Source organism: Lepisosteus oculatus, chromosome 3 (assembly GCF_040954835.1).
Source record: "Lepisosteus oculatus isolate fLepOcu1 chromosome 3, fLepOcu1.hap2, whole genome shotgun sequence".
NCBI classification, from domain to species: Eukaryota; Metazoa; Chordata; class Actinopteri; order Semionotiformes; family Lepisosteidae; genus Lepisosteus; species Lepisosteus oculatus.
In genome coordinates, this window is record NC_090698.1 from 12,196,846 (window position 1) to 12,222,242 (window position 25,397).

The following is a 25,397-nucleotide window of genomic DNA, read 5'->3' on the forward strand; positions in this document are numbered from 1 at the left end:
TTGCTTCCACCTTCCTTTGTTTAAATTAAAAGGCAAAGTGAAAAGTATTCTAATCTGCTTGCATGTTCTGGGTGATTTCATCAGAAACAGGCTCGAATGAATCGTTAACAGCCAGTTCAGAGATTTTACAGTTGTCATTATCCCACTAATCTGTATCTATATAAATATAAACAATCACGGTGTCTTCTGCTTTGGAAACATCTCATGCCTTCCTACTGCATATCTTTCAGAATGTCTGCCCTGTGTCATCCAGGTGGGGGCAGCAGTTCAGTGTGGGTGACTGGGTTCCCTCCAATAGAATATTAGTATTATACGCCCATACTGAGCACCGACACCGGAAGTTTACAGCAGATGTGTCAAAATAAGCAGCATTTACACTTACTACAGAGCTTCTGAAAAATGCCCAACAATAGCAAAACTGAGTAAGAATAAAACTATGTTTTATAAACCATGTTGTGACTTGTAGGTGTCACCAACCTACAATCAGTGCCTTTTATTTTGGATATTCTTTTCACATTTGCATCATTAAATAATTAAATGCTCTTAATTGTTCTTCATGCAGTACTGGATGGTTAGCTATATTTGATCATTTCTTCAATTATTAAAACACATTATATTACAAGTCTAAAAAAGTCTACTTCTGTATTAAAATAGTTTCACACCATGTATTTGCTTTAATGGATTTCTAAATTGTTGCTTTTTATATATTGTGTTTAAATTGCAGCTAGATATATCTGACAGTTATAATTAATATACAATTACTGTATATTAAGTATGTTTCAGAGTTTTCAAATAGTATTGGCTCTGATAAATATTTCCTGTGCCTGGAAACTACGTGTCACAAGTTTTAACGCTCAGACAGTAGCAGGTGAGATACTACCTACAGTATGTCCTTATTTGAGGACACTGGGAGAGAAGCAAATATTCCCATCTCCTCATCTACCCCTCCCCTGCTAATGTCTGAAGGACCCATTTAGAAGAGAAGGAGCAGTTATCTGCACAGGGACACACAAGGAAAACAAACATTACCAACAGAGAAGACGGTACAATAGTGTTAAAGGAGATACACTGATTTTTAATAAACTAGTAGATCTGATTTAATATTTGATGCATACAAGATTATCGTAGGAACCTTTTTTACAGTATTTGTGAAAACAAAATGAGGTAAAGGTTCAAACTGCAATTTAATAACTGTCCATGAGGAGTTCATTTTCTTATTAGTGCTGTTGACAGATTTCACGAGCCAGGTTGGGAATAAACTCATAAAATACTATATGGATGTAGTGTGTATGTACTGTATACTCTGGGCCTGTGATTGGTCTCTGTGTGAAGAGCGTACATATTATTGTATGATAGCATACAACATTTTTGTGATTGTTTCTATTGATGTTTTTGCACCACAACACCAGATCAAATTCCTTGTAGATGTAACTTATCATGTAATAACCAAGCTGTACTTGGCAAATAAAGTTATCACAAACACCAACAGAGCATGATACTAATGTAGCTGCGCATAGACCGATACTCATAAGGAACAGAAGAGAGGCAACACCTTGATCCAGTTCAGTAAAGCATAGTGAAGGCCAAGCCATAACACAACATAGCAAACCTAAAAAATGTGAAAAATTGTATTTGCATTTTTAGCATAGCTATTTAAAACCAGGCACAGGACTGTTGCCATGAACGCAGTAAGGATCTTCAGGGCTTTAGTTAGAATATCACGATTTCTGTCCAAACAATTAGATACAAACAAAATGATCATCTAAATGTCATTTTAATAATTGTTGCAGCCCGAAGCAAATTAAAACACGTATCTTTACCACAGCTGGCAAAAAAGAGGAAAAAGAAGAACAACAAGCTAGTGGAATTTGAATAATTTGTGTCCTACATATAATTTGAATGGTGTCTGCACAGGCTACAGAACATTTCAAGGTCATGTGCAAACATTTTCAAAGTATAATCGCAGGACTTCATGTGACCAGACATTTTTGAAGAGAGCAGAGGGTTACACAGTGAGGTCCTGTGGCAGTGAAGGACCATTTCAGCCACTCAGGTCTGGGGCTGAGATAAAGGGAGCCGTGTACACACAGCAAAAATGTCAATATTCATGTTCGTTAACGAGATGAAATAGACAAAAAAACAGTACAGCAGGAGAGACAGGTCCGACAGGCAGAGTATAAAATTCATCTTTTGCTGAATTCAACAGTGTGGACAGAATATGAAGAAAAAGTGGATTCTGTTCATTGTCCTGGGTGAGTGTCCTTTCACTTTAACTTTGAGTTAAATTGCAGAGGGATACTAGATACTAGATCTTTTGAGATGTGTGCGCAAGCTGAATGGCATGTTTGTTAAACTGTTATTAGTGTAACCAGAATGTAATGAATGCTAATGAAGGAGAAAAGGCCATTGGGCCAATAAATGAAGTGTGATTAAAAGTTGTATTGCCATCATTAGTGGATTGCAAGGATCTTTCTATTAGAATTGCAAAGATTTGCAAACAGTCCTAAGCATTTCCATAATTGCTCTGTCTAATCACTGAGGGAGGAGGGCGTGGGGTGGGGATGAGAGGTCTCTACAGAATGAAAGTGTCAGTACTCTTGTTCACTTGTTGAGTCAGTCTCATGCTTCTGTTAGTGTGTAAGGAAATTCGACTGTCTAGAAGACACCGTGAATGCAAGCAGACATACTTCATTGGTTACGGGACAATATTAATTACAGCAAACTGCAATTAATTCATTGTTTATGTAACTGTGTAGATTACTGGGGAGATACATCTAAAGCAATTTTCAAAAAAGTAACACCCTTCAGTAATTCTCATAAACCTTTCTGACAGAGGACTTTCTGTCAAAAAGACAGAGGAAAGATTGATCTGCAGACCCCCAGGATAAGTGAATCTGCTGTACTTTGTACCAGATACGCAACATTGTTGACATTGCAGGTGTATAGTACCTCAACTTTTACAGTCCTACGCTATCCTTTATTCTTCTTGAGGGCCAAGATGAACCACAGCTCTTTCACAGTTGTTTCATTACAAATACTGTACCCTGCTGAGTCTTGAGGGTTCACTCAGCAGAAAGGGAAAGGTACTGTACAGAGCAAATAAGTGGATCTAAACTCTTTCATCATGAAAGTCCCCCATAACTGTATTTTTGTCTTTTCTTTTTACATTTACATTCTAGAATTGACTCTCAAGCTATCTGGTCATAACATGTGGTCATTTCTGGGACTCCAACCTAAAAGTTCATGGCTCAGCTAATTGTGTGTAGCAATTTTAGAGTGGGTAAGGGTGTGCCATTCTACCAGATGCTGTATTGTCCAGTTTGTTCTCAGATCTTCTAATAGGTGATGGCTTTGAAATGTTGTTGGTACTGACTCGTCTTCAGGATGTTTAGCTCCAGGATCTTGACCAGGCTATGCACTGACATTGGTTTAGTGACTGTGAGACTTTCACCTGAAGCATTCAAGTTGTAAAACCTCTTTTCTAAATTCATTTTACTTTTTTTCCAGCTTGGCACCAAACCTTTTGCTTAACAGTTGCCAAATTTACAACCACGTCTGTCTCAACTACAGGTAAGCATTCCATTGAAACATTGTTGTGATTGTCTAGACATTGTGTTTTCTGTAATATTGCTGGATTTACCGGTAAGGGACAATGGTGAGGCGCTGAAGGCTGGGTTCAAGAGCAGGTGAGTAGCAGAACTGCAGCAATGAAGCAGGCTGGCAGAAACACAATCCAACATTGGAAACCAGTGCAGGCAGAGGTCAAAGCCAAGTAGACCCAGGAATATTGGACCAAAGGCAAATCCAAAAACAAAGATGTAGAAGAAAGCCAAGTTCAAACCAGGGAAACACAGAAACAAAGCACAGAAAAACCTCAAAACATAGTCAAACAAGCAGCCAGTGCACAGAAGGTAAGTACATAATGAATGAACACCATTTCATGAAATCCTTGAAAATGATTTTCTGGGTCCTTTAATAGTCTGACCAAAGCAAATGTATTGGAATGCCTGTGTGTTTGCTCTTACAGTCATTAATGTACAACATGTACAATAGTGGCGACAAGACCACTATGGCACTATGGTAATCCAGTGGAAGTGTAGCAAATGTCAATTCACCACTGACACATTTCCCCAATGTGACCTGTTGATACCTGTTTATGAAGAAATGTAGGACCACCTTCTTTGAGAGTTTCTGTGTGAACAAAGGTGGTTTTATTATATTAAAAGCAGAGGAATATCATGAAATAAAATCCTAACAAATGTCTTTGCTTGTTTAAGATGCTGATAGATCAAATTTAACAGTATGAGTATTGCGTCATCTACTCCACTGCTTTCTCTGTGTGCAAACTGCATGGGGTCTGTGTGTCATCTGTAATGGGTTGCTTAACTATTCTCTTCTGAATTTCCATTGGAAGTTTTTAGAATGGGAATAGTAGTAGATTTCTTTCTAAATGGGGACGATTTATAAATTTAAGGTCTTCTGAAAATGTGAAAATGTCACATAGTTGATCTGCAAAGATCTTGATTTCTCTTTTCCTCTCCAGCGGTGCCAGCTGTGATGCTGATGATAGCTTCCTCCTGTCAATGATGCAGGACTGTGGCATTATAGGCAGTTTTGCTTTGTTTTGTCATTGGAGGTCTTGCAACACTTTCATGATTTCATCATTAGCTTTTCATGATTTATCATGATCCTCTTGGTCAAACCAGCAACACTGACCTCCTGCAGTACAGAGAATCACATGATCTGTCTTGGTAGAGGCATTTCTAGAGAGCAATCCTTCAAGCTGAGTTCTCTCTGCTCTGTAGGCAAACACATTGTTGTGTGCCTCTACACTTTGCTACCTTTTCCCATTCAGTTTGTTCTTTTTAATCTTCACACTCGTCAGTGTTCTCCAGAATCACCAGAATCAAGTAATTTGATGCTTATGGTCAGCCTCATTATAACATTAGTAGCTCACAAGCAGTGTGTTCAGTCATTTGATTGGCTGTTGGCTGATACAGAGCACGGTGAAAAATAATTACCTGCCTGCAAGGTCATTTGAATTCTGTGGTTGTGTGTTTTTGCATTGAAACAAGTCCTATTATCACCCTCTTAATGTGAAGACATCCCCATAATGATTTCAGAAATAACACATCACACCCTCTTCAAAACAAGACCGCTATAACGCTACATGAGCTAAAGTGTCATAGAAAACAAGAAACATTGTTAAGGCATCATCAATGTGGAAATTTAATGAGCAAAAACCTTAGCATACAGGATTGTAGTTTTATGACATTGGATGGAGGGGACATTGCTTTAAGAACTGTTAAACCCAAATTAAAATGTGGAATTGATTTTATTAGGTTTAATTTCAGAATTGGTGGTTGCATCCATAACAATTCCAAACCTAATACTCTTACAGACGTCGATGAGTGTGCAGCCAATCCCTCAATCTGTGGTCCCAACGCACGATGTACCAACACTGGTGGGAGCTACAGCTGCTCCTGTGACACTGGATACACGCCCCCTGCTGGAGCCACTCTGACCAGCAACTCAAACCCCTGTCAAGGTAAGAGCTGCTCCTCAGTAGTGCAAACTGTTTGCTGTTATTCAGTAACCTGGAATAGAGACTGATATATGAATGCCAAGAGGGAGTGAAACCGTCTGCATCTCTCCAATCCATCTCCAATCTCCAATCCACCTCTTATTTCAAAGATGGATGGATCTTTAGTAAGTCGGTGTTAAATATTGTATTCTCTCATTTTCATTGCACCTGATCCAATCAGCACCAACCCTTGCCAAAGTAAATATTGTCGCTCCATGAACAAAGAGTGCTGTTAACAGATATGCAGTGACCAGAAAATAATATGGGATCACGATGAATATTTTACTGAGGGATCTTTCTCCCATATTGACCAAGGGTGAGAAATTAACATTCCTCATCCTGCGTCCATCAGGCACAACAGTCATTTTTAATGCTCTTGCAGATATTGATGAGTGTGTAGTCAATCCCTCAATCTGTGGTCCCAACGCACAATGTACCAACACTGCTGGGAGCTACAGCTGCTCCTGTGACACTGGATACACGCCCCCTGCTGGAGTCACTCTGACCAGCAGCTCAAACCCCTGTGAAGGTAAGAAAAGTAAATATGCAGGATGGAAAATTTATCCTTTTTACTATTGTTACTGCACTTTAGTGTTGGTGACGCACTTTTTTCATGGTTAAATATTTCTGTGGAAAGAAATAATACAAAGGGATGCTTAATATTTTCCAGATAAAAGATTTGATTATTCTATATTGTACTGTAGATACTGTACAGTGGCATTGCTTTATAACTTTTAAATCCCCAATTAAAATTCAAAGGTTATTTAGTCATATTTTCTGCATTGATAATATCATCTAAAGTAATTATTAATGCTCTTACAGATGTCGATGAGTGTGCAGTCAATCCCACAATCTGTGGTCCCAACGCACAATGTACCAACACTGCTGGGAGCTACAGCTGCTCCTGTGACACTGGATACACGCCCCCTGCTGGAGTCACTCTGACCAGCAGCACCAACCCTTGTCATGGTAAGAGCTGCTCCTCAGTAGTGCAAACTATTTGCTGTTATTTAGTAACCTGGAATAGAGACTGATATATGAATGCCAAGAGGGAGTGAAACCGTCTGTATCTCTCCAATCCATCTCCAATCTCCAATCCACCTCTTATTTCAAAGATGGATGGATCTTTGGTCAGTCGGTGTTAAATATTGTATTCTCTCATTTTCATCGCACCTGATCCAATCAGCACCAACCCTTGCCAAAGTAAATATTGTCGCTCCATGAACAAAGAGTGCTGTTAACAGATATGTAGTGACCAGAAAATAATATGGGACCACGATGAATATTTTACTGAGGGATCTTTCTCCCATAATGACCAAGGGTGAGAAATTAACATTCCTCATCCTGCGTCCATCAGGCACAACAGTCATTTTTAATGCTCTTGCAGATATTGATGAGTGTGTAGTCAATCCCTCAATCTGTGGTCCCAACGCACAATGTACAAACACTGCTGGGAGCTACAGCTGCTCCTGTGACACTGGATACACGCCCCCTGCTGGAGTCACTCTGACCAGCAGCTCAAACCCCTGTCAAGGTAAGATACTTTAAAGGCTCCAAGAAGGTGAGTGACTGTACTGTGAGCAAATATTTGCCTGCATGTTAAATAATTATTTTCTCAAGTTCTCAGCCAATCTATGGTCAGATCACTTAAACTCTGCACTAAACATTAAATCTGCATGTACTGTACAGTTTTTGAATTGGCAGATATTAGTCATTGGAAACATCCTAGCCAGAACAACCACAAGAATCAAAATATTTTTACTCTTGATATAGATAGATACTTCATTGATCCCATGAAGGAAATTGCAGTGCAACAGCAGCTTAACAAAGACAACACGTCATGATATGTTAAAACAGATTGATTATCACATGAAATCAAATAAATGTCAATGTCACGGAGTTACTAATACAATCTAGAATTTCATTCTATGGAGTATTCTCTCAGTAAAGGCTATTATCTTGCACCTAGTGTTTTTGAGAAAGGCAGTACCTGAAACTAGCTAAACCAATGCACACTAATGCTGCTTAGGAATTTAGTTTAGGACAATAAGAGACTTGACTCTCTGCAGACACTGATGAGTGTGCAGTCAATCCCTCAATCTGTGGTCCAAATGCACAATGTACCAACACTGCTGGGAGCTACAGCTGCTCCTGTGACACTGGATACACGCCCCCTGATGGAGTCACTCTGATCAACAGCACAAACCCCTGCCAAGGTGAGACTTGTTCCTTCCTAAAAGAACTGTGTTTCTCACAGATATTTAGTTGCCAGTAAGATAAAGTTGTATCTACAAGGTTGGTGACCATTTAAGTATTACCAAAAATAAAATATTTAGTAGTTTTATAGAATTTTAAATAATATGCCCTCCAATTTACCCATGATAAAATAGGAACAAAAAATGCCCGATAATAGAAGAATTAACAGATTGGACAATCTTTCATGCTTAAAAAAATCTGAGACCGTAATACAGTAATCTTAACAGACTTGAGCAGCAAAAAGTCATATTTGTCAAAAATAAGTTTAAAAAATACAAATGACTTCTCACACACTGTAGATCGCATTTTTTAAATTCTTCTCTGGTAGGGATCATAGTGATTAGACACCTCCAGCTGTGGGCTGTGAGATACTAACATTTCAGAGAGGAAATATAGGAGCCGTGAAGAGTTGCTCTGGATTTCAATCCATTTCTTTCCATTAGTGAACAGATATCTTGATTTAAAACCACAAACGTTTGGATTAAGGTCTGGAGATTTTGACGGCCAGAGAAGAACATTTATTTTGTCTGCAGTGCTTGTGGGCTGTCAGCACACACAGGGACACTTCCTCTGTCTCACCAAAAGACCAAAAGACCGGGTCCTGTGTCACCACAGTCTTGCACTGTCAACATTTTGGAGGGAAGGATGACATCACTTCTATAACTCGCTCAGTAGACTGAGCCCTGTTACCTACAGTATGCTCTGTAAAATACTATTATGATTACAGTATAACTTTATTAGATTTTGAGAGGCATTATCCAATCCCCAGCCTTTTCAGTTATATTATGCTTTTTCTTTGTATTTCATCAAATGAATGAATAAATCTGGAGAGCAATATAATTACAGATTCTAGCAGTGAAATGAATCTTTTCCAACATTTAACAAAGTGTCAAAATGAATAGTATTACTCTTTCAATTAATCTTCTCATGTCAATCTGTTAGTTCTATAATGAAAGGATAACTGACCTTAATTGATGTATCCATTCATTCATTCATTTCATAAAATTAATAATTACAGAAAACTAATGACAGAAAACAGGACAAGCAACATAATATTGACTCAGGATGAATGCAGTATTTATTCTGTGGATGTATATGGAGAAGAACAGTACCACATTTTGAAAGCATGTTCATCACCAGCATAGACTGGTGAAAGAGACTATTTGCATTTGATCTCTGACAGTAACCTCTAAAGTCATTCTTAATGTTCTTGCAGATATTGACGAGTGTACAGCCAATCCCTCAATCTGTGGCCCAAATGCAACATGTACCAACACTGCTGGGAGCTACAGCTGCTCCTGTGACACTGGATACACGCCCCCCGCTGGAGTCACTCTGACAAGCAGCTCAAAACCTTGTGGAGGTAAATATTAGATAAGATCACTATATTGGCCATATACAATTTCTTGTATTAGGAATTTGTCTTGTCTTTGCATACCCCAACTTGTTCTCCATGAGACACACAGACAGGGAGAGAAGCGTGGGGTCAGAGTGCAAGGTCAGCCATTTATACAGCTCCCCTGGAGCAGTTGGGGTAAAGGGCCTTGTTCAGGGGCCCAACAGAATAGGATTCCACTGTGGAAGATCCTGAGCTACAGAGCCACCTGAGCTACAGAGTGTAAAGGCTTCAAGAAGAAAGAGACTGTATGTAATGTGGGCATACAGTATTCATCTACCTATTAAATCATTCATTATTTTCCCAATTCCTCAGACAATCTGAGGTCAAATTACCTGTATTTTGCACTTCAGCTGTTATTTTAATTTATACAGTAAATCTGCAGATTATTAAAGCTCAGTGAAATTGGCCCCCATACAGACATCACAAACGATGAAACCCACCTCATTCGTTAGTGCTACATTTGTGCCGGTTTGTGCCGTTGAAAGTAATTTCCCAGTTTCTTTCTTTCCCGAAATAAAGCGCCTTGTTTTTACGGGGTCGTGACGTCACTCAGCCCCGCAACAACGTCGTAGGGGAACCGGACCAGTCTCACTCGTTAGTGCTATGTTTGTGCCGGTTTGTGCCGTTGAGAGTAGCGTTTGTGCTGCTTTTGTTTCCACACTAATGGAAAAACAATCTCTCTGCAGATATTGACGAGTGTACAGCTGATCCCTCAATCTGTGGTCCAAATGCAACATGTACCAACACTGCTGGGAGCTACAGCTGCACCTGTGACACTGGATACATGACCCCTGCTGGAGTCACTCTGACAAACAGCTTGAACCCCTGTGAAGGTAAGAATTGCTTCTTCATAAGTTAACTGTGCTTCTCCCATATATTTTGAGGCAAGTAAAAATTGATGGTTCTACAGATTCTTGGAGAGATCCTGACTAAAGGGAATTTGACAAAGGGTAAGACATGAACTTAACTGGTCAGTTAGCCTACTGCTGAAATTGAACAGACCTGATATCTTAACATTGAAAGGAGGGCTGACCTTCATTGTTCCTGCATTTACTGGAAAGGGATGCTTGGCCAAGATGTCTTACTCCTTCTTAATTATAGAAAAATAGTACAAGCAACATACTGTACTATTGATTCACATAATTTCATTGTTATTCTTTCTTTGGATGTAGAGAAGGTGGAAACATACAAAGTCAAATATTTGGTACAAGTTTGTATTTTATGTGTCAGGATATTTGTCATCACCAGAAGAAAGCTGAAAGAATATGTCAATAAAGCACACTAGGTCACCAAAGAACCTGCATCAGACTAATTTAATTACCATAAGAAGAGTTACAAATCAGTAGAGGACATTCAGCCCAGCTTGGCCTTTTCGTCTGAACTTTTCCAATCATTTCTTCAAAGAGGACAGTGTATCTGTCACGCCTTCTGCAGCCACAGGGCACTCCTTCTCTGTCCTGTCCCTCATTTCCGTCTCTCTGCTGTCCTTTCGGTGTTTCTCTCTCTCTGGGGCTATATATTTCTGGGTATTTCACTCTGCCTTTGCTCAGCATTGACGTTCGGATGGCCTGAGACCCGCCTAGCACCAGGTCGCCCCACATCAGCTACCTGAGGGCATAGGTTTCTATACGACATTTCCTGAACAGCTGAGCCCGGGCTAACCCCCGTCTCGCCGCTACGCATAGGGTCTTTTCGCTCTCCTGTCATTCCACGGTCAGTCCCTTCCGACATCCATGACAGTATCAGATTCAATAACGTGGCAGGGTGGCCTGTTCCATACTCCCACAGTCCTTTGTGTAAAGAAGTCCGTACTGTTTTCACTTTAAAATGAACATTAAAGTAGTTTGCACTTGTGTCCTCCAGTTTGTGTTTCAATATTCATTCTTGAAAAGACCATTGGGTTGACTTTGCTGGTGTCTTTGCAGATTTTCAATACTTCAATTGAGTCTCCTTGTAATCTTCTCTGTTCAAGACCAGGGTTCCTACAACCTGTGCAGGACATTCCACTCAACACAGAACTGTCTATATGCTCTGCACTGATTCCAAAGCAGAAATACAGATTTGTGTAACCTAGTGACCAAACTTTTGCACTATATTCAAAACTATGTCTTATTAGTGCATTATATAATTTCCCCATAACATTCCTTGATATACATTCTATTATTTAAATATACATCCTAACACTGTTTGACTTGCTTTTTTGTTTCCCCATCTTACTAAAAATATATTATGAGTTAACTTTAACACCTAAGCCTTGTTCATACAGTTCAGTCTGTAACTAGATACCAGCTGGGAAGGAGAGAGTTACATTGAAAACCTCAAAGTTAGGGTGGCTAACAGGCCTGAGGAACTCAATAGAAGACTTTATTAAGATATTATTGATAGTACTAAGGTTTGTCCCAGATCCTGGACAGACAGAATGTGTTAATTTCGGTTTTGATTAAGTTATAGTCTTACCTCGACTACAATGTCTAGTTTTAGCCACACTTCAGTCATGCAGTTTAGTAATATTTAGTAATATAAACTGTATTTAGTAATTTAGTAAGGTTTTAGTTTAATTCATTTTGTCTTTGGAATATTAAGGAAATTAAGTATAATGCTTTTTTAATTTACAATTCAGATTGTTCTAGTTGGGTAGTTCTAGTTGTATACTTATGTGGCAAATTTTACTTTCCAAGTTAAGCAAGGAAGTGCCTAAAACAGATTAGGAACTTAACTGTTACTCTAAGAAGACATAAGAATCATGAACTGCTTTACCTTCTGATACTGTAATGGCATACAGTACTTTCTCACCTCAGAGAGTGAAGTACAGGTCTAGACAGGACAGTGAGCGAGTCTTAAAGACCAGCCTGTGATCTCACCGCAGCTGAGGAATGGGTGACCTACAGTGTGAAAGAGGAAAAGAACAGCAAACCATCCCATTTGGGATGCCTGGATTTGGCAGTGGTGGTGGATGGGGAGTTTGCTGAACGTGATCAACCAGGAGAGAGGAGTGCTGTTGATCCACAATCAGAAAAGAACAAACAGCATGGTGTAGTCGGAAGGGTGTCTTGAGATGAAGGAGAGATTGAGCAAGTATTATGGTGTGTTGTATGATGTATCTGGCGTTACAGTATCTATCCTGCCCCCAACGCATGTCAGCGATGGGAAGGTGAGCTAGAAAGAAGTCTGCTCAGCCCTACCCGGAAGGGGACTAATGTCAAAGAAGGAAGACCCCAGAAGGGCTTCACACTGAATGGTGCAACAAAGGCAGCCCACTTAAAACTGATACTGCTCACAGATGTCAGTGGCAGAGGTACTGGCAAGAGGCACTGGGATTCACTCAGAACCTACAGTTCAATGTAATATTCCACACTTTTCTATAATAACCATCATCTGCTAGGCTTCTGCTAGTTCATTTTCCTTTGTAGCTACTGAAATACTTGCTAAGCGTGCTATTTTTCCTATTTTTTCTTTATTTTCTTTGCACTTCACTAGTTACTACCCATACCAGAATCTAGACCATTGATTTCAATACAAAAAATACATATATCCTAATACTCAACTACTGCATTGTATGAGCCCAATCAGAACATGCATCCTCTTATCTGTAGGAGGGCTTCAAACTCTAGTGCAATTATTATCCACCCTGTGATCACACTAATCTTTGCAAACATTAAGCAATTAGCATGGGAAATGTGATTAATTATAAGATTAAAATGTAATCATGGTGAATTATTATTGAGTGCTGGAATCAATAGCATTTGTTGCATTTTAATGCTTCTCAGTATATTAAAGTGCTGGTTAAAACTTAGCAACAATACATAAATAAAACAAAATTTTATATATGAAAAAAATAATAATTCTGTGCTTTGTGTCTATAGACATTGATGAGTGTGTGTTCACATCCTCCATCTGTGGTCCAAATGCACTGTGTAGCAACACTATAGGGAGTTTTACCTGCTCTTGTGATACTGGATACGTCCCCCCTACTGGAGCCAAACTGCTGAGCATTATTAATCCATGTCAAGGTAAGAACTGTTTTTCCTATAACTGAGCTCCTATCATTATAGCACCACTACGTGACTGAATCCACAGTCTGCAAGATTTGCAAAGTCAAAACAATTGTAATAATGCAAGTAGAAAGGACAGTGGAATAGGCATTAATCAATTTACAGTCCTACCAACTGAAAACTCCTTTCCCCAAAAAGGTGGAAAGGCAATCCTAAAACCATAAGAAGAGTTACAAATGAGAGGAAGCCGTTTCCCATCTAGCTAAAGTCTGTGCTCTGTGGTACAACGTTCCACCTGATTGGACGTGTCAACGTCATGCAGACCAGCTGACAAGACTGCGAAGGAACTCCATGACTCTCAAACACCACCACTTTCCTGCAGTGTCCATGGAGTCTGATCTTAACTCTTTGTTAACTTTTTAAACTAAGTGATCTTCAAGTTTGAACATAATCCTGCTCTAAATGTTTTGATGCTGGAGCTAACACTCTGGCAACATATAGAAAAATTTTAACATGAGGGCTAAGCAGTATCTTTCTAATTGCTGTGTTGTGTTTTTAATTCTTGATGAACAACTACCCGGTCATTTTTACTCTACTTTTTATAACTTGTCAACGGCATTGTTGTGGTTAGGAGGACTGGACATTTTTGTAGCAAAATACAGTCTCTTTTTAAGGTTAATCCAAGTAAAATGTTGTAGATGAAATCTAGGGTGATGACAAACTTAATTTCATACAGATATCAATCAGTGTAAAACAAACAACCAATCAACCTGTGGTCCAAACGCACAATGTATCTTCAATGACCAGAGCTACAACTGTTCCTGCGATACTGGATATATCCCCCCTACTGGAGCATTAGTGACAACCGATTTATTCCCATGTCAAGGTAAGAACTGCTTAAGGTTTTCATGACCTTCAGTGATTAGTGAAATAGAGTGGCTGTAAAATGTCTGTGAAGGAGGGAGACGCAAATTATTATATTGTTGATCATCTGAAAAAAATAAATGACTTGGTTCATCTCATGACAATCATGGCAAAATGCAGCAGAAAGATTCCATATATGACACAACACTTTTCAGGAAAGTGAAGCATGCATTTTGATAGAAAAGTTTGTTTCAGAGGCATTTAAATCTGGAAGAAATTCAGCTGCCAATTAAATATCTAGGAACCAGAAATAGATTTTTTAAATGAACATGAAAATATAAGAGTTTAGGTAACAAATGCACAACCCAGACAATGAATTTCATATTTGGAATAGCTGCAGTTATCTTTTTTATCTACCAGTGATTATTAGGAGCTAATTCTTCACACAAACATTAGATGGTCAGAAATCATAAGTATAAATTATTAGGAAAGGAGCAACCCAGCTGGAAGGCCAAGTCCAACAGGTTTCCTAAGTGATATTTAAATCATCAATTCTCTAAAAGCCTGGAAGAATTTAACTATGATCAGTAAAACAGATGACGTAAGAGATGATTTAGAGATTGTGTGGGACAAACATTTGAAATATACCTGAGCCATCCATGTCCAGTGTTCCCTTCATTGAAACATTCTTGCTTAATTGATCAATGTTTAATCTTTAAATAAGATAATTAAGGTTGAGCTACTGTATATGAGTAACTGGATTGGAGCTCTCCGGGACAAGGGCTGGAGACCCTTGCTTTAAAGGATTATTCTACACTACAGGATGTGCTCTATAGAGATGGTGCTCAAGGCTCATGTTAATAATGGAGTATCATCTCCCACGGAGTCCCTATGTGGATACAGGATTTTTTCTTCTGAATAAATATGACCCTAATTGCAAAGTCCTAGATATCTTTGTCCATTTTACTTAATTATTTGGATCTGTTTATTTTTCCTTAAAAAATGTTGATACGGAATCCATGGACCTGGATAGTGAATAAGGATTCCTGTATTTCCTTTTTTGAAGGTCTATCACCATAAGCTATGCATGGCATCTGGGGGCAGCAGCCTTAGCTGCACTCTTTTTTAGGCAGGATCTTGGTAAACACACACAACCACAGCTATAAGACAAATAAATTGCTCTTTTCAGAACAAAAACGTAGCTCTGGCTCAGCTCTTACTGTGAGTCTTACTCTTACCTTCTCTATAGGAAGCCATGTAGCTAAGATGCCTTCTGGCATAAAAACACGGAAAATATAAACACTTCCAGAAAAATGCTGTGTGGGACCCATGGGTTGTTCTCAAGAAAATCTTGTGTCTGAATTTGTTCTTCTCTCTCTCTTCCCCCTCTGCTGCAGCACATGAGAGAGGCTGTGTTAGCATCCAATATAGCAGAGGTCAACAACTACTGCTCTCAATGTCCTCCAACCAATTGTTTTCCTCTAATTAGTCATGTGACTAAAAAAAAAAGACAGTCGGGTGGTTCACCGTTGCCTTCTGGGGAATGTGGCTCAAACACGAACCTCCATCTTGTCAGCAACCACTCCCATTTAACAAAAAACAAATGTCTTTGAGATAGAAATTTAAAATTTGAGGTTACTGCAATAAGGAACTCATAGATGTATAAAAAGTAAACTACAGACTGCATGCATATTCATCATTAAATATTCAGGCACCCTGTGAACAATACCACATCAATATATAACTGCAAAGGATGTGCATCTAAACCTTTATATACAATTAAGTGGTGCAGTCAGAAAGGCTGGTTCCATTCACGACCTCGGAGTCTAGAAAAGAATCAGAATGAGGCACATTGAGTTTTGAGTGAAAGTCATTTTGATTGCGTTTTGAAAGAAAAACAATTTCAAATCACTGCCTTCATCGAACCTTAAAATCCAATCTCCAATGCTTTGAAATCACAAAGATGAGCTTCTATGAATCCCCCGTTTACAATGATTTCAAGATGTGAAACTTTATTTCCACAGATGTGAATGACTGCATTAACAATAACATCTCAGTCTGCGGTAAACACGCAAAGTGCTCATTCACCGGTCAAAGTTACACCTGTTCCTGCACTTCTGGGTTCACCCCCCCAACTGAAGTCCCCCAGGCCAGCTACTCCTACCCATGTAAAGGTGAGGACTGTTTCCTTCCCAATGAAGCCTGCTGTGCCCAGATTGGAGGTGGTCAGTAAAAATTTTATTTGGTCATCCTGATCTTGTTAGATCTCTAAAGTTTTGATTGTGTCCCATATTATGATTTCTCAGCTTTACAGGTTAGATCTCAAAAGCTAAGCCAGTCTGGAAATAAGAGACCTCAAAGAAAAAACAGGTTGCTGCTGTAAGGAGTGTTGATGGAACAGTAGGTGGCACACCTTCCCTCTGTATACAGAGGGAAGTATATGTCACGGACGTCCAAAGGGACTAACCGTGGGGAGCAGGAGAGCAGAAAAAGACCCATATGCGTAGCGGCGAGACGGGAAAAAGACTCGGGCTCATTAGTGCAAAGAGTTCAGGAATGCCGTATAGAAACCTATGCCCTCAGGGAGCGGACGTGGGGCGCCCTGGTGCTAGGCGGGTCTCAGGACATCCGAACGTCAATGCTGAGCGAGGACAGAGTGCAAGACCCGGAAATATATAGCCCAAGGGAAAGAGAGGGACAGGAAGGACAGCAGACCGGAAACTAGGGACAGGACAGAGAAGGAGCGCCCTCTGGCTGCAGAGGGCGTGACAGTATAGTGACCAGAGAAACTGTGATACAGAACCTACTGTCCTTCAAATTATATGGTAACCCGAGTTTCTCACTATTTGGTCACTGAAAATTCCAGGGCACTGTTCAAAGGAGGAGGATTCTGCAGTGTACAGACTAAATCCCACTCTGGGCTGTACAATCTGTCCTCACCAAAGCTCCCAATGAATTTGCCTGGTGAAACAGTTTCTCCCTCCTCCCCCTGATGTGCTGTGTTGGAGCGGAACGGCTGCTGTGCGCCACCTAGGAGAGGCAGCACTTCAGTGTTGGAGGAGGTGGGTCCCCTCCTATATACAGGATGATGCTCTTTGGGATAGCAAGCAGACTATAAATGCAGGTGAAGAAGGAAATCACCCAGGTAGTGGTGGCTCATGAAGGTGATTGAAAGGGTTTTCCAGTCATTTGTCTTTTTATAAACCTCTAAAACAGATAAACAGATTACACTTAGAACAACACAATAACTGTAAGGCCACAGACTCAGATCTCGACTGGGAAACTGTTATTGTTCACTTGGGCAAGGTACTTCATTAAGAATGCCTGAGGAAAATGCTCTCCTATATACCTGGGTACACTCTTGCACTTTAAATAACAAAGTCACTGTCTTAATTGATCTACATGGTTAATTAATTAAAGGCTTATTATTACTGTTTTGCTCTGATAAAATGGTGGAAGTTGGGAGAGTTGCATAGCATGTGGCTGACATCCTTGTTGCTTCTTGTGGTTCGTTGTGCTAAAAGACAGAAAAGCAGTTGGTGATTTCCATCTGCTCCAGTACCCCAAATTTAAGGAAATTGTGTAATTAATTGCTCTTTCAGTCTTGGCAACAGAATACACAGTCATTCTGAACTTGATTCTCTACAGATTTCAATGAGTGTAAACAGTATCCAAACATCTGTCCAGGGAGCACCTGTATCAACACCATCGGGGCTTATAAGTGTGTGATTATTTCCTATGGATTTGGGGGAGGAGGTGGTCCAAGACCAGGTAAGTCTCTTGTATGGAATTCGTCTCTCCATAAGGAGGTTGAACTGTAGTGCCCAAAAAGTAAATGAGGTCTGAGAACTAAAAAAATCCATCCATTTGCTAATCACTTATTGTAATTCAGAGAAGCTGGAATCTACTGTATACCAGTAAGTAACAGCACAAGGCAGGATTCATCTTAGACAGGACGCCAGTCCATTGCAGAACACACACAGACAAAAACACGTACGCAAACACTCACATAAGGGCTGATTTTCCAAGAAGCCAATTCACCTTCCAGTTTGTCTTTGGACTCTGAGAAGAAACTGAAGCACCTGGAGGAAACCGATGTGAGCACAGAGACTCAGTTAATGACGTCTGTCAAAAATCTGGCCACTGTTAACCACGACAGTTAACATGATTGTGTATGCCCTTTTTGATAACATGATCGAAATCGACATGTGTGGACAAGTTCTTTACAGCTTCAGCAAGGATCCCGAAAGGCAGAGCATGAACACTGTTACACAAGATTTTACCCTTTCACTAGAGAGACTTTTCCAAGTGCCAGTCACAGTAAAACACTGGAGCAAAAACCTCTGAGGTTTAATAGTAAACAATCCCTAATCATCACTGGATCATTATTTATTATAATTATACCTGACATCTGATGAAGGAGCCTTATTTTTGATTCTGACAGCTTTTCACATAACGCTATTTTCTTCCTCTAGAGCAACATGGATTTTTATTTTTAATTATTTTTAATTATTTTTAACTTTTATGTTCTACAAAAACAGATAGTTGCAAGATGTTTCCTCAATTGCTGGTGAGCAACTCAGCATCTATCTTTTACACCAGAGATGCAAAATGCGTTCTTTACCTTGGTCTCCTAAAACTGCTCAAATGAAGGAACTTGACCCAGGAAAAGAAGTAATGAAAGCTTGCTCTTGGGTCCGCATTAGCTGTGCAAAGAAATCTCTCCCAGTCCCTTATCTTATGCCTTCATCTCTCTCATTTTAGGGTCCTCTTTCCATCCTAAAGTAACTAGTACAGAAGGCAAAACTCTTTACAAATAGAATCACACAGTTTGCGTAGATGTCCATTGTCCATTAATTACAACATAGTCAGGGGTGGCGATGTGTAGCGCTGCAAGCAGGGTTCTTGGAACAGAGAGACAGGAAGAAAACAAAAGGGAAAGAAAAGAAGGATCACACACTCCATTTGGCAATTCAATAAGTTAGTTTCATGGACCACTGGATAAATGAAACTGTGATTTCCATACAGTCAGAACGCTGTAACAACTTCAATCCTCTGCAGACACTGATGAGTGTGCAGTCAATCCCTCAATCTGTAGTCCCAACGCACAATGTGCCAACACTGCTAGGAGCTACAGCTGCTCCTCTGACACTGGATATGCTGCCCCTCCAGGAGTCACGCTGACGAGCAGCTCAAAACCGTGTCAGGGTACAAATTTCCCACACAGAAATTACATGACTGCAGCCATTCAATAGTGCATCCAAAAGAAATGTACTAACAATTATGGGAGGATACTTGCAATAACGTGTGAAAATAAATCCAAAAATTCCAAAAAAGAGAGAGGCAGTTGGAAAGAAAGATGATTTGTGGCTTTGGATAAAAAATAAACTTCTTGTGTCCGGGGACATTCTGAATTGCAGTGTTCTTGGATTTGGTGCATAAATATTCCCAAAATGACACTGATCTTTCTATTAAAAACCAGGAGCAACCTTATCATTGAGCCAGATATTAGTCTCAACAATGCTTGTCGGAAGGAAAACAGCAGGATCATTAGACTTAGATAAGGCAGGTCAAAAGAACCGGTACAATGAAGGATTGACAGATGCTCTACCTCCTCAGAAATCTACAAAAGACGTAACAATCTCAACTTGGACTCAGTCTTTTATTTTATAAGATCTTACCTCCTTGTAAGCACCTACAGACCTCTTGCTGGCATGCTGCTCTTTTCCATATAAATTGTTAAAGTAACAATAACAAAATAGTATACACAGAACAGCTTATCTTCCCTCACAACTATCCACAGAGCTATTTTTATATGTTATATTTTCCTTGAAATAGTTTATGCTTTCTTCATTTATGGGTAGAAGGTTAGATGCAGGTCCAGTATATATGAATGAAGGAGAAAACCAGCTGCCCTCTAGACCACAGGAGGGCACTGTGGAAGCAGCTGTCTGGTTACTGCTTCGTAGAGTACTGTAGGTGCGTTCTTATGGCCTTCAAATACATTTGGACAATAAACCTTAGCAAACTGGCTTGTTCTGAAGGAAAGAAAAGGTGTGGGCTTACCTGCTGCAGACAATCTGTGCTAAATTTCTAACAATGACCCTGGATTGATTGACCCTGATTTTGACCAATAGCGTAGGTGGGTGAAAGATACTCAGATACTGAGATGCTATTGTCTTGTGTGCATTCCACATTCTGAACTTGAATGCTTCAGAATTGTACACATGCCTGCTGCTTTGCCGAGCCCTTTGCACTTTATTCTGTTATTTTTATTAATATTGTGCACTGGTAATAACATTTGTGACTTAAATCCTCTGCAGATATTAACGAGTGTGCAGCCAATCCCTCAATCTGTGGTCCTAACGCACAATGTATCAACACCGCTGGGAGCTACAGCTGCTCCTGTGAAGCTGGATATGCTGCCCCTCCAGGAGTCACGCTGACCAGCAGCTCGAACCCGTGTCAAGGTACGAACTGCTCAAGCAGAAATGACGCTATTGCAGACATTCGGGGGCAAGGCAAAACATCTTTTGGAATTGGAATGGTCTATAATCTCCGTGGAATGGGGAAGTATTTAGGGCAGCAGAGGTAGCAGTAAAAGGAGTTACTATGCTTATCTTCATTAAGAATGTATTTTGTTTTATCAGTTTCTGATAAAAACCTTTCAAATAAAGCCTTCAGGACCTTTAAACATCCATGTGAAGTGGGGATCTGTCAGAGTGGATAAAGAAAGAGAAGAAGTGACTTTTCAGTGTATATTGGAGTCATCTTTATACAGTATACAGTATGTTCTAATGTCTCCACAACATGTATTTTATATAAATTCTCTTTTTGTTCACAGTGAAAAGCCGAGTCAAAATAAGGGTGAAATTCACTCTGGACCAGGCTTTGAATCCTAATGATCCAGATATTCAGGGGTACATTTTAATGAAGGTAGGTGACCCTTTCTTGGAGAACGGCGTGCCTAAATCCTTATTTGCCATTTATGTGCAGCTGTACAACAACTCATTGTTTCATTCATGAGCGCTTCATGCACTTAGGAGACAAACCCCCACAGCAATGCTGATCCCACCTGGGTGATGCATAATAGCCCCAGCACACAGACGATCAGGGGGAGCACAGAGATACTGCTTCACTAGTGGGGCTAAAGAAGAAAATAAGGGGGTCCAGAGTGAAATTTTGGCCCCCAACTGTGTTTAACACACCGCTGTTATAAAAACTTTAGACTTTTATGTCTCTTGCGAAAGGTTAGTTTCTCTTACAGCACAGTTACTGCAGTCATGGGATTGGAAATTCTGGGAAGAGTTCCAACTATCAGTCTAGCAACACCACTTACAGCATCAACCTGTTTGTTTTTCATAGAAATCCCCCATCCCAGTATTGACCAGGCCCAGATTAACTGGCCATCACTCCTGGGTGGTGGTGATATCCTGTTTTCAGTGGCTTCTTTTCGAAAATAAAAGGAATGAGTGGTTACTACTGCAACTTCTTGTTTCTTGAAACCCAAGTTGGGGTGGGGGGGGTCGATATCAAAGTTCTTAAGGGTATCTGAAAACAAATTAATAGAGCAAGCGGTCAAGTGCAAAGCCAGAGAGAACACAAGAAAACAATCCAGAGAGAATTCCATGAAACAAAGTCGAACAAAGCACTGTCAAAGCATAGGACTGTCAGAAACAAAATCAGCTCACTGAAAATGCTAAGACCAGGGTAACACGCTAATAATAATTGCTGACACTTATATAGCATTTTTCTGGACACTCCACTCAAAGTGCTTTAAAGGTAATGGAGACTCCCCTCCACCACCACCAGTGTGCAGCATCCATCCAGCAAGTGCCAGAGTATCACAGGGGCAGGTCCTATATAGCCAGGTGCTTAAGTGTGCACAGGTGGAAATGATCTTCTACCTCATCTGCTTGTCACAGCAATGGGCTGATTGTAACTGTGGGCGGTTGCTGTGGTGATTCTAGTGGGATTTTCAATGCTTTGGAGAGAGCAGGCATAATAGTGTCATTACAGAAAAAGGGCTTACCGTATATGGAATGCACTGCCCCTATATTTCCATGGGAGATGGGTGGATGAGTTAGCATATCATGATCCTTTCTGGTCTATCAGCTGCAACTAGTTAAATGTTTAATCTTCTGCCCCTAGACTGGCAAAACCTTACTCCATGAAATGAACTTTAATGCATCCTCTGTGATGTGTTCCTACACTCCATTCAGCAGAGCATTTCTAAGTAATTGGAGATTTAAAAAAATACTTCCAAACATTTGCCTCAGAAGTCTAAAGAATGTCCTAACCTGTTCTTGAGAGCTCCCGTCTCCTACCAAACATCCCAAAGAGCTTCCCCTACCTACCTAGAGAGCAACATATCCTGTTGTATAGATCTGCGTGAAGTTCAATACAATACAGTGCAGCAGGAACTGAAGTCTATGTATATGTTTCAGTTCAATGAGGAGATGTCCAAGAGAGTTTCAATGGAAGCCACAACACTGAGCTGGAGTGTGAAGGATGGGCAGATCTTGTACAAGGAGAAGGAAGAAGGTGAGATGGGAGTTCCTGTTGGATGTCAAAATCTGAAGAATTTCTGCTAGGGTTCTTAACAGGAAACTGTGGGATGACTTCATTTCTGAACTCTGCTTCTCACCTACAGATCAATGTGGGGCTCAATGACATCCTGCCAGTCAAACAGTGGCCACAGAACCACTATCCTTATGTAAAGGACATGGAAGACAGCAAGACAATGGTGAGAAAAAAGAGATGGTCACCATAAAAGACTGCATTAGTTGGTTTGAACTGATCATTTTTAATTCCAAGAATTTCAATAATGTTTAGCAATAACATTTAGAACCTTACCCCTTTTTTCAGTTTCTCAATTCTATTTTCAGAATTAAAATATTGGATGTTTGACAAAACATCCCACAGTGTCTTTTTGTGTTGTCCTAAAGAAAAAAGGATTTTATACAGAAAAGCAAACGAATTGATCCAATAATCTCATTCAGTCCTTTCTTGAAAGAAGCTGGGTAGCCTGTTCTGCACTCCCACTACCCAATGTGTACAGACAAACCTCCTGTTCTCAGTTTTAAATGCATTTCCACATAGTTTCCCCCTTTTGACCACTGACAGATATTAAACTGTTTATTCTGAAAAAATATTTACTAGTTTGTGCCTTCAAGGATTTCAAATCCAGCCATGGTTTTCTCTGTTAAAGACTTGAGCCTGACAACGTAGAACATTCCTCTACACCTTTGAATGCATCTGGTTGCTCATTACTTAATTTAACAATTAATGTTGAATAGCAGTCAGTTGTTGTGCACATTAGTCTCACATGCCTCTCGGACAAGGTCTTGTGACCCATCCTCCTTCCACTGTTACTTTATCTGTGCCGATGTTTAGGAGGAATTCTGACTCAGAGACATTCAGTCTTAATGCCACAGATAGCTGCTCTGAGCATTGGCTCCTCAGTCAAGCACAAACATCAAATGTCTTTTCATTTCTATTCACAGCAAAGTTCACCCCTGCATTCTTGGGGATACACAAGTATTGGTTCATTCCATGCATACAATTGTTAAGCGTAGGATTGCACCAATGTGATCTCATTCAGATACCTGAGGATAATATGGGTTCAACCTGTATAACAAGCTTGATCCAGGGGTTATTGAGACACTGGCCAGACTGCCACACGCATGGGCAGGATGTCTATATTATTGATGACTTCAGGCACATGTGAGGGTGCAAAGTGGTTAAAGAAGACATTCTAACCAGTCATCATAGGAGACTCAAGATGACTGCCAAGTTTGGAATTGTCAGCATGAAAATTTTGTCAACAGAAATAGTTTGAGATTTGAGAAGAAGAGTACAATGCGTAAGGCAACTAATTGGCTTAATTCAGGAGCCTTTTAAAAAAAATCAAGGATGATATCTGCCAAGTTTGCAATTGAGTTCTTAAACAGTTTTTGGTGGAAATAGTTGATGTGTGATGTAACACTATTAACAGGTAAACACCTAAAGCCAAAAATAACATCTCTTTGATGTATGAATGATTATTGACCATCCATAATACATAACATCATATGTTAAAATCCAGAACTGTAATCTGGATTCCAGTGTATAATAAAATGAACACTTAATCACCTTGTTTTGCTCTTGTGTGTCTGTGCTGATAATGGATATTATTGGCTTAATGGCCTTGTTTCTGTGTGTATGTGATAACACTGCATGAAGTGTATGAATCCAGGAAGCCTGGGGAGAGATAACAGCGGCCTTCGCTGTCCTCAATGGTAATCATTCCTGACATAACTGCCTCGGTTTAAAAGAACTATAAATGCTACACATAAAACTTTTTGGGCTTTTTGCATGTCTTTTGAATCCCTCTTCCACCCCTTCTGCTCCTTTGTAGCTTTCCCTGTTGGTTCACTCCTCACACTGCAGGGGGGTTCCAGTGTCCCACAGGCGGAGTGTTGGCCCTCAGCCAACAGGGTTAAGTTTACTAGGATTAAAACCTCAATGAACATTTTTCATTGCACTTTATCCTGGGTTGCTGTTATTCCTCAGGAAAGGATTTTGCTTATATGTCTTCATAGCTCTGTGGCTCTTAATCGTGTTGCTGTTCATGTCTGGTAATGTGATAAATGAATGGCTTGGTTTCTGTTTGATACATATGTGGTGAGCATGTTGTAGGGACCTCGTTGATGCCTTGAAGTTCTTTAATAAAAGTGAAATATTTTTGTTTTTTGTCTAAACAGGTGTTTTATTACTTCTTCCCTTAAAAGATTCCTGTCTTGTGCCTAAACCCACTTTCCCAATGATAGAAAGTCATTGTATTTGGTAAAGTCCCTGAAATAGTTTGTCAGTACCCAACCTTAACACTAGGTGAGCCAGAAGACAAGCATTTAGTGTTGAGTCTAAAGTCTATTAGTTAAGTTTAAAACAAACAATAATATGTTATCCTTTTAATTTATTTTTTTACAACCAATGTAAAGTAGCTAGAGATGCTACTTTTATAGGTGCTACTGTATATTATTATTATAGACCATTGAAACATGGCAACATAGAACTGTCCTGTAAGTTTGTCTAATGGAATAATTTCATTTAACACATTGTTCTAATGCTTTAGAATTATCGTGACATTCTGACATTACTCTGACATTTATTTTTCAATCCTCTTCCATCCACTTGGGCTTGTCTTCCACGCACTACAGAAGCTTTTAAGCCAATACTTAACTGCAGTAAAAAAAGAGAATTGTGCCAGAGGGCGTTATTAAATTCCACAGTATAGTACAGTATATACCCTCCCCGCCTC

General features: G+C 39.8%; 1 protein-coding gene across 1 annotated transcript; it reads left to right on the forward strand.

Annotated features, from left to right (window-relative positions):
• The first annotated feature begins 1,974 nt into the window (after nucleotides 1-1,974).
• On the forward strand, nucleotides 1,975-24,229 carry LOC107076526 (latent-transforming growth factor beta-binding protein 4-like). Its single transcript, XM_069186832.1, has 17 exons — nucleotides 1,975-2,252; nucleotides 3,508-3,570; nucleotides 5,402-5,548; nucleotides 5,967-6,113; nucleotides 6,407-6,553; nucleotides 6,972-7,118; nucleotides 7,654-7,800; nucleotides 9,057-9,203; nucleotides 9,926-10,072; nucleotides 13,103-13,249; nucleotides 13,968-14,117; nucleotides 16,120-16,269; nucleotides 17,744-17,866; nucleotides 20,419-20,565; nucleotides 20,940-21,031; nucleotides 22,543-22,639; nucleotides 22,749-24,229. The coding sequence occupies exons 1-17, from the start codon at nucleotides 2,219-2,221 to the stop codon at nucleotides 22,766-22,768; spliced, it is 2,052 nt and encodes a 683-aa protein (XP_069042933.1). The 5' UTR covers nucleotides 1,975-2,218; the 3' UTR covers nucleotides 22,769-24,229.
• Nucleotides 24,230-25,397: the final 1,168 nt, after the last annotated feature.

Coding starts and splice junctions, on each gene's coding strand:
- LOC107076526 (XM_069186832.1), top strand. CDS start 2,219: ATGAAGAAAAAGTGGATTCTGTTCATTGTCCTGG. Junction 6,554..6,971: donor CAGCACCAACCCTTGTCATG/GTAAGAGCTGCT, acceptor ATGCTCTTGCAG/ATATTGATGAGTGTGTAGTC. Junction 7,119..7,653: donor CAGCTCAAACCCCTGTCAAG/GTAAGATACTTT, acceptor GACTCTCTGCAG/ACACTGATGAGTGTGCAGTC.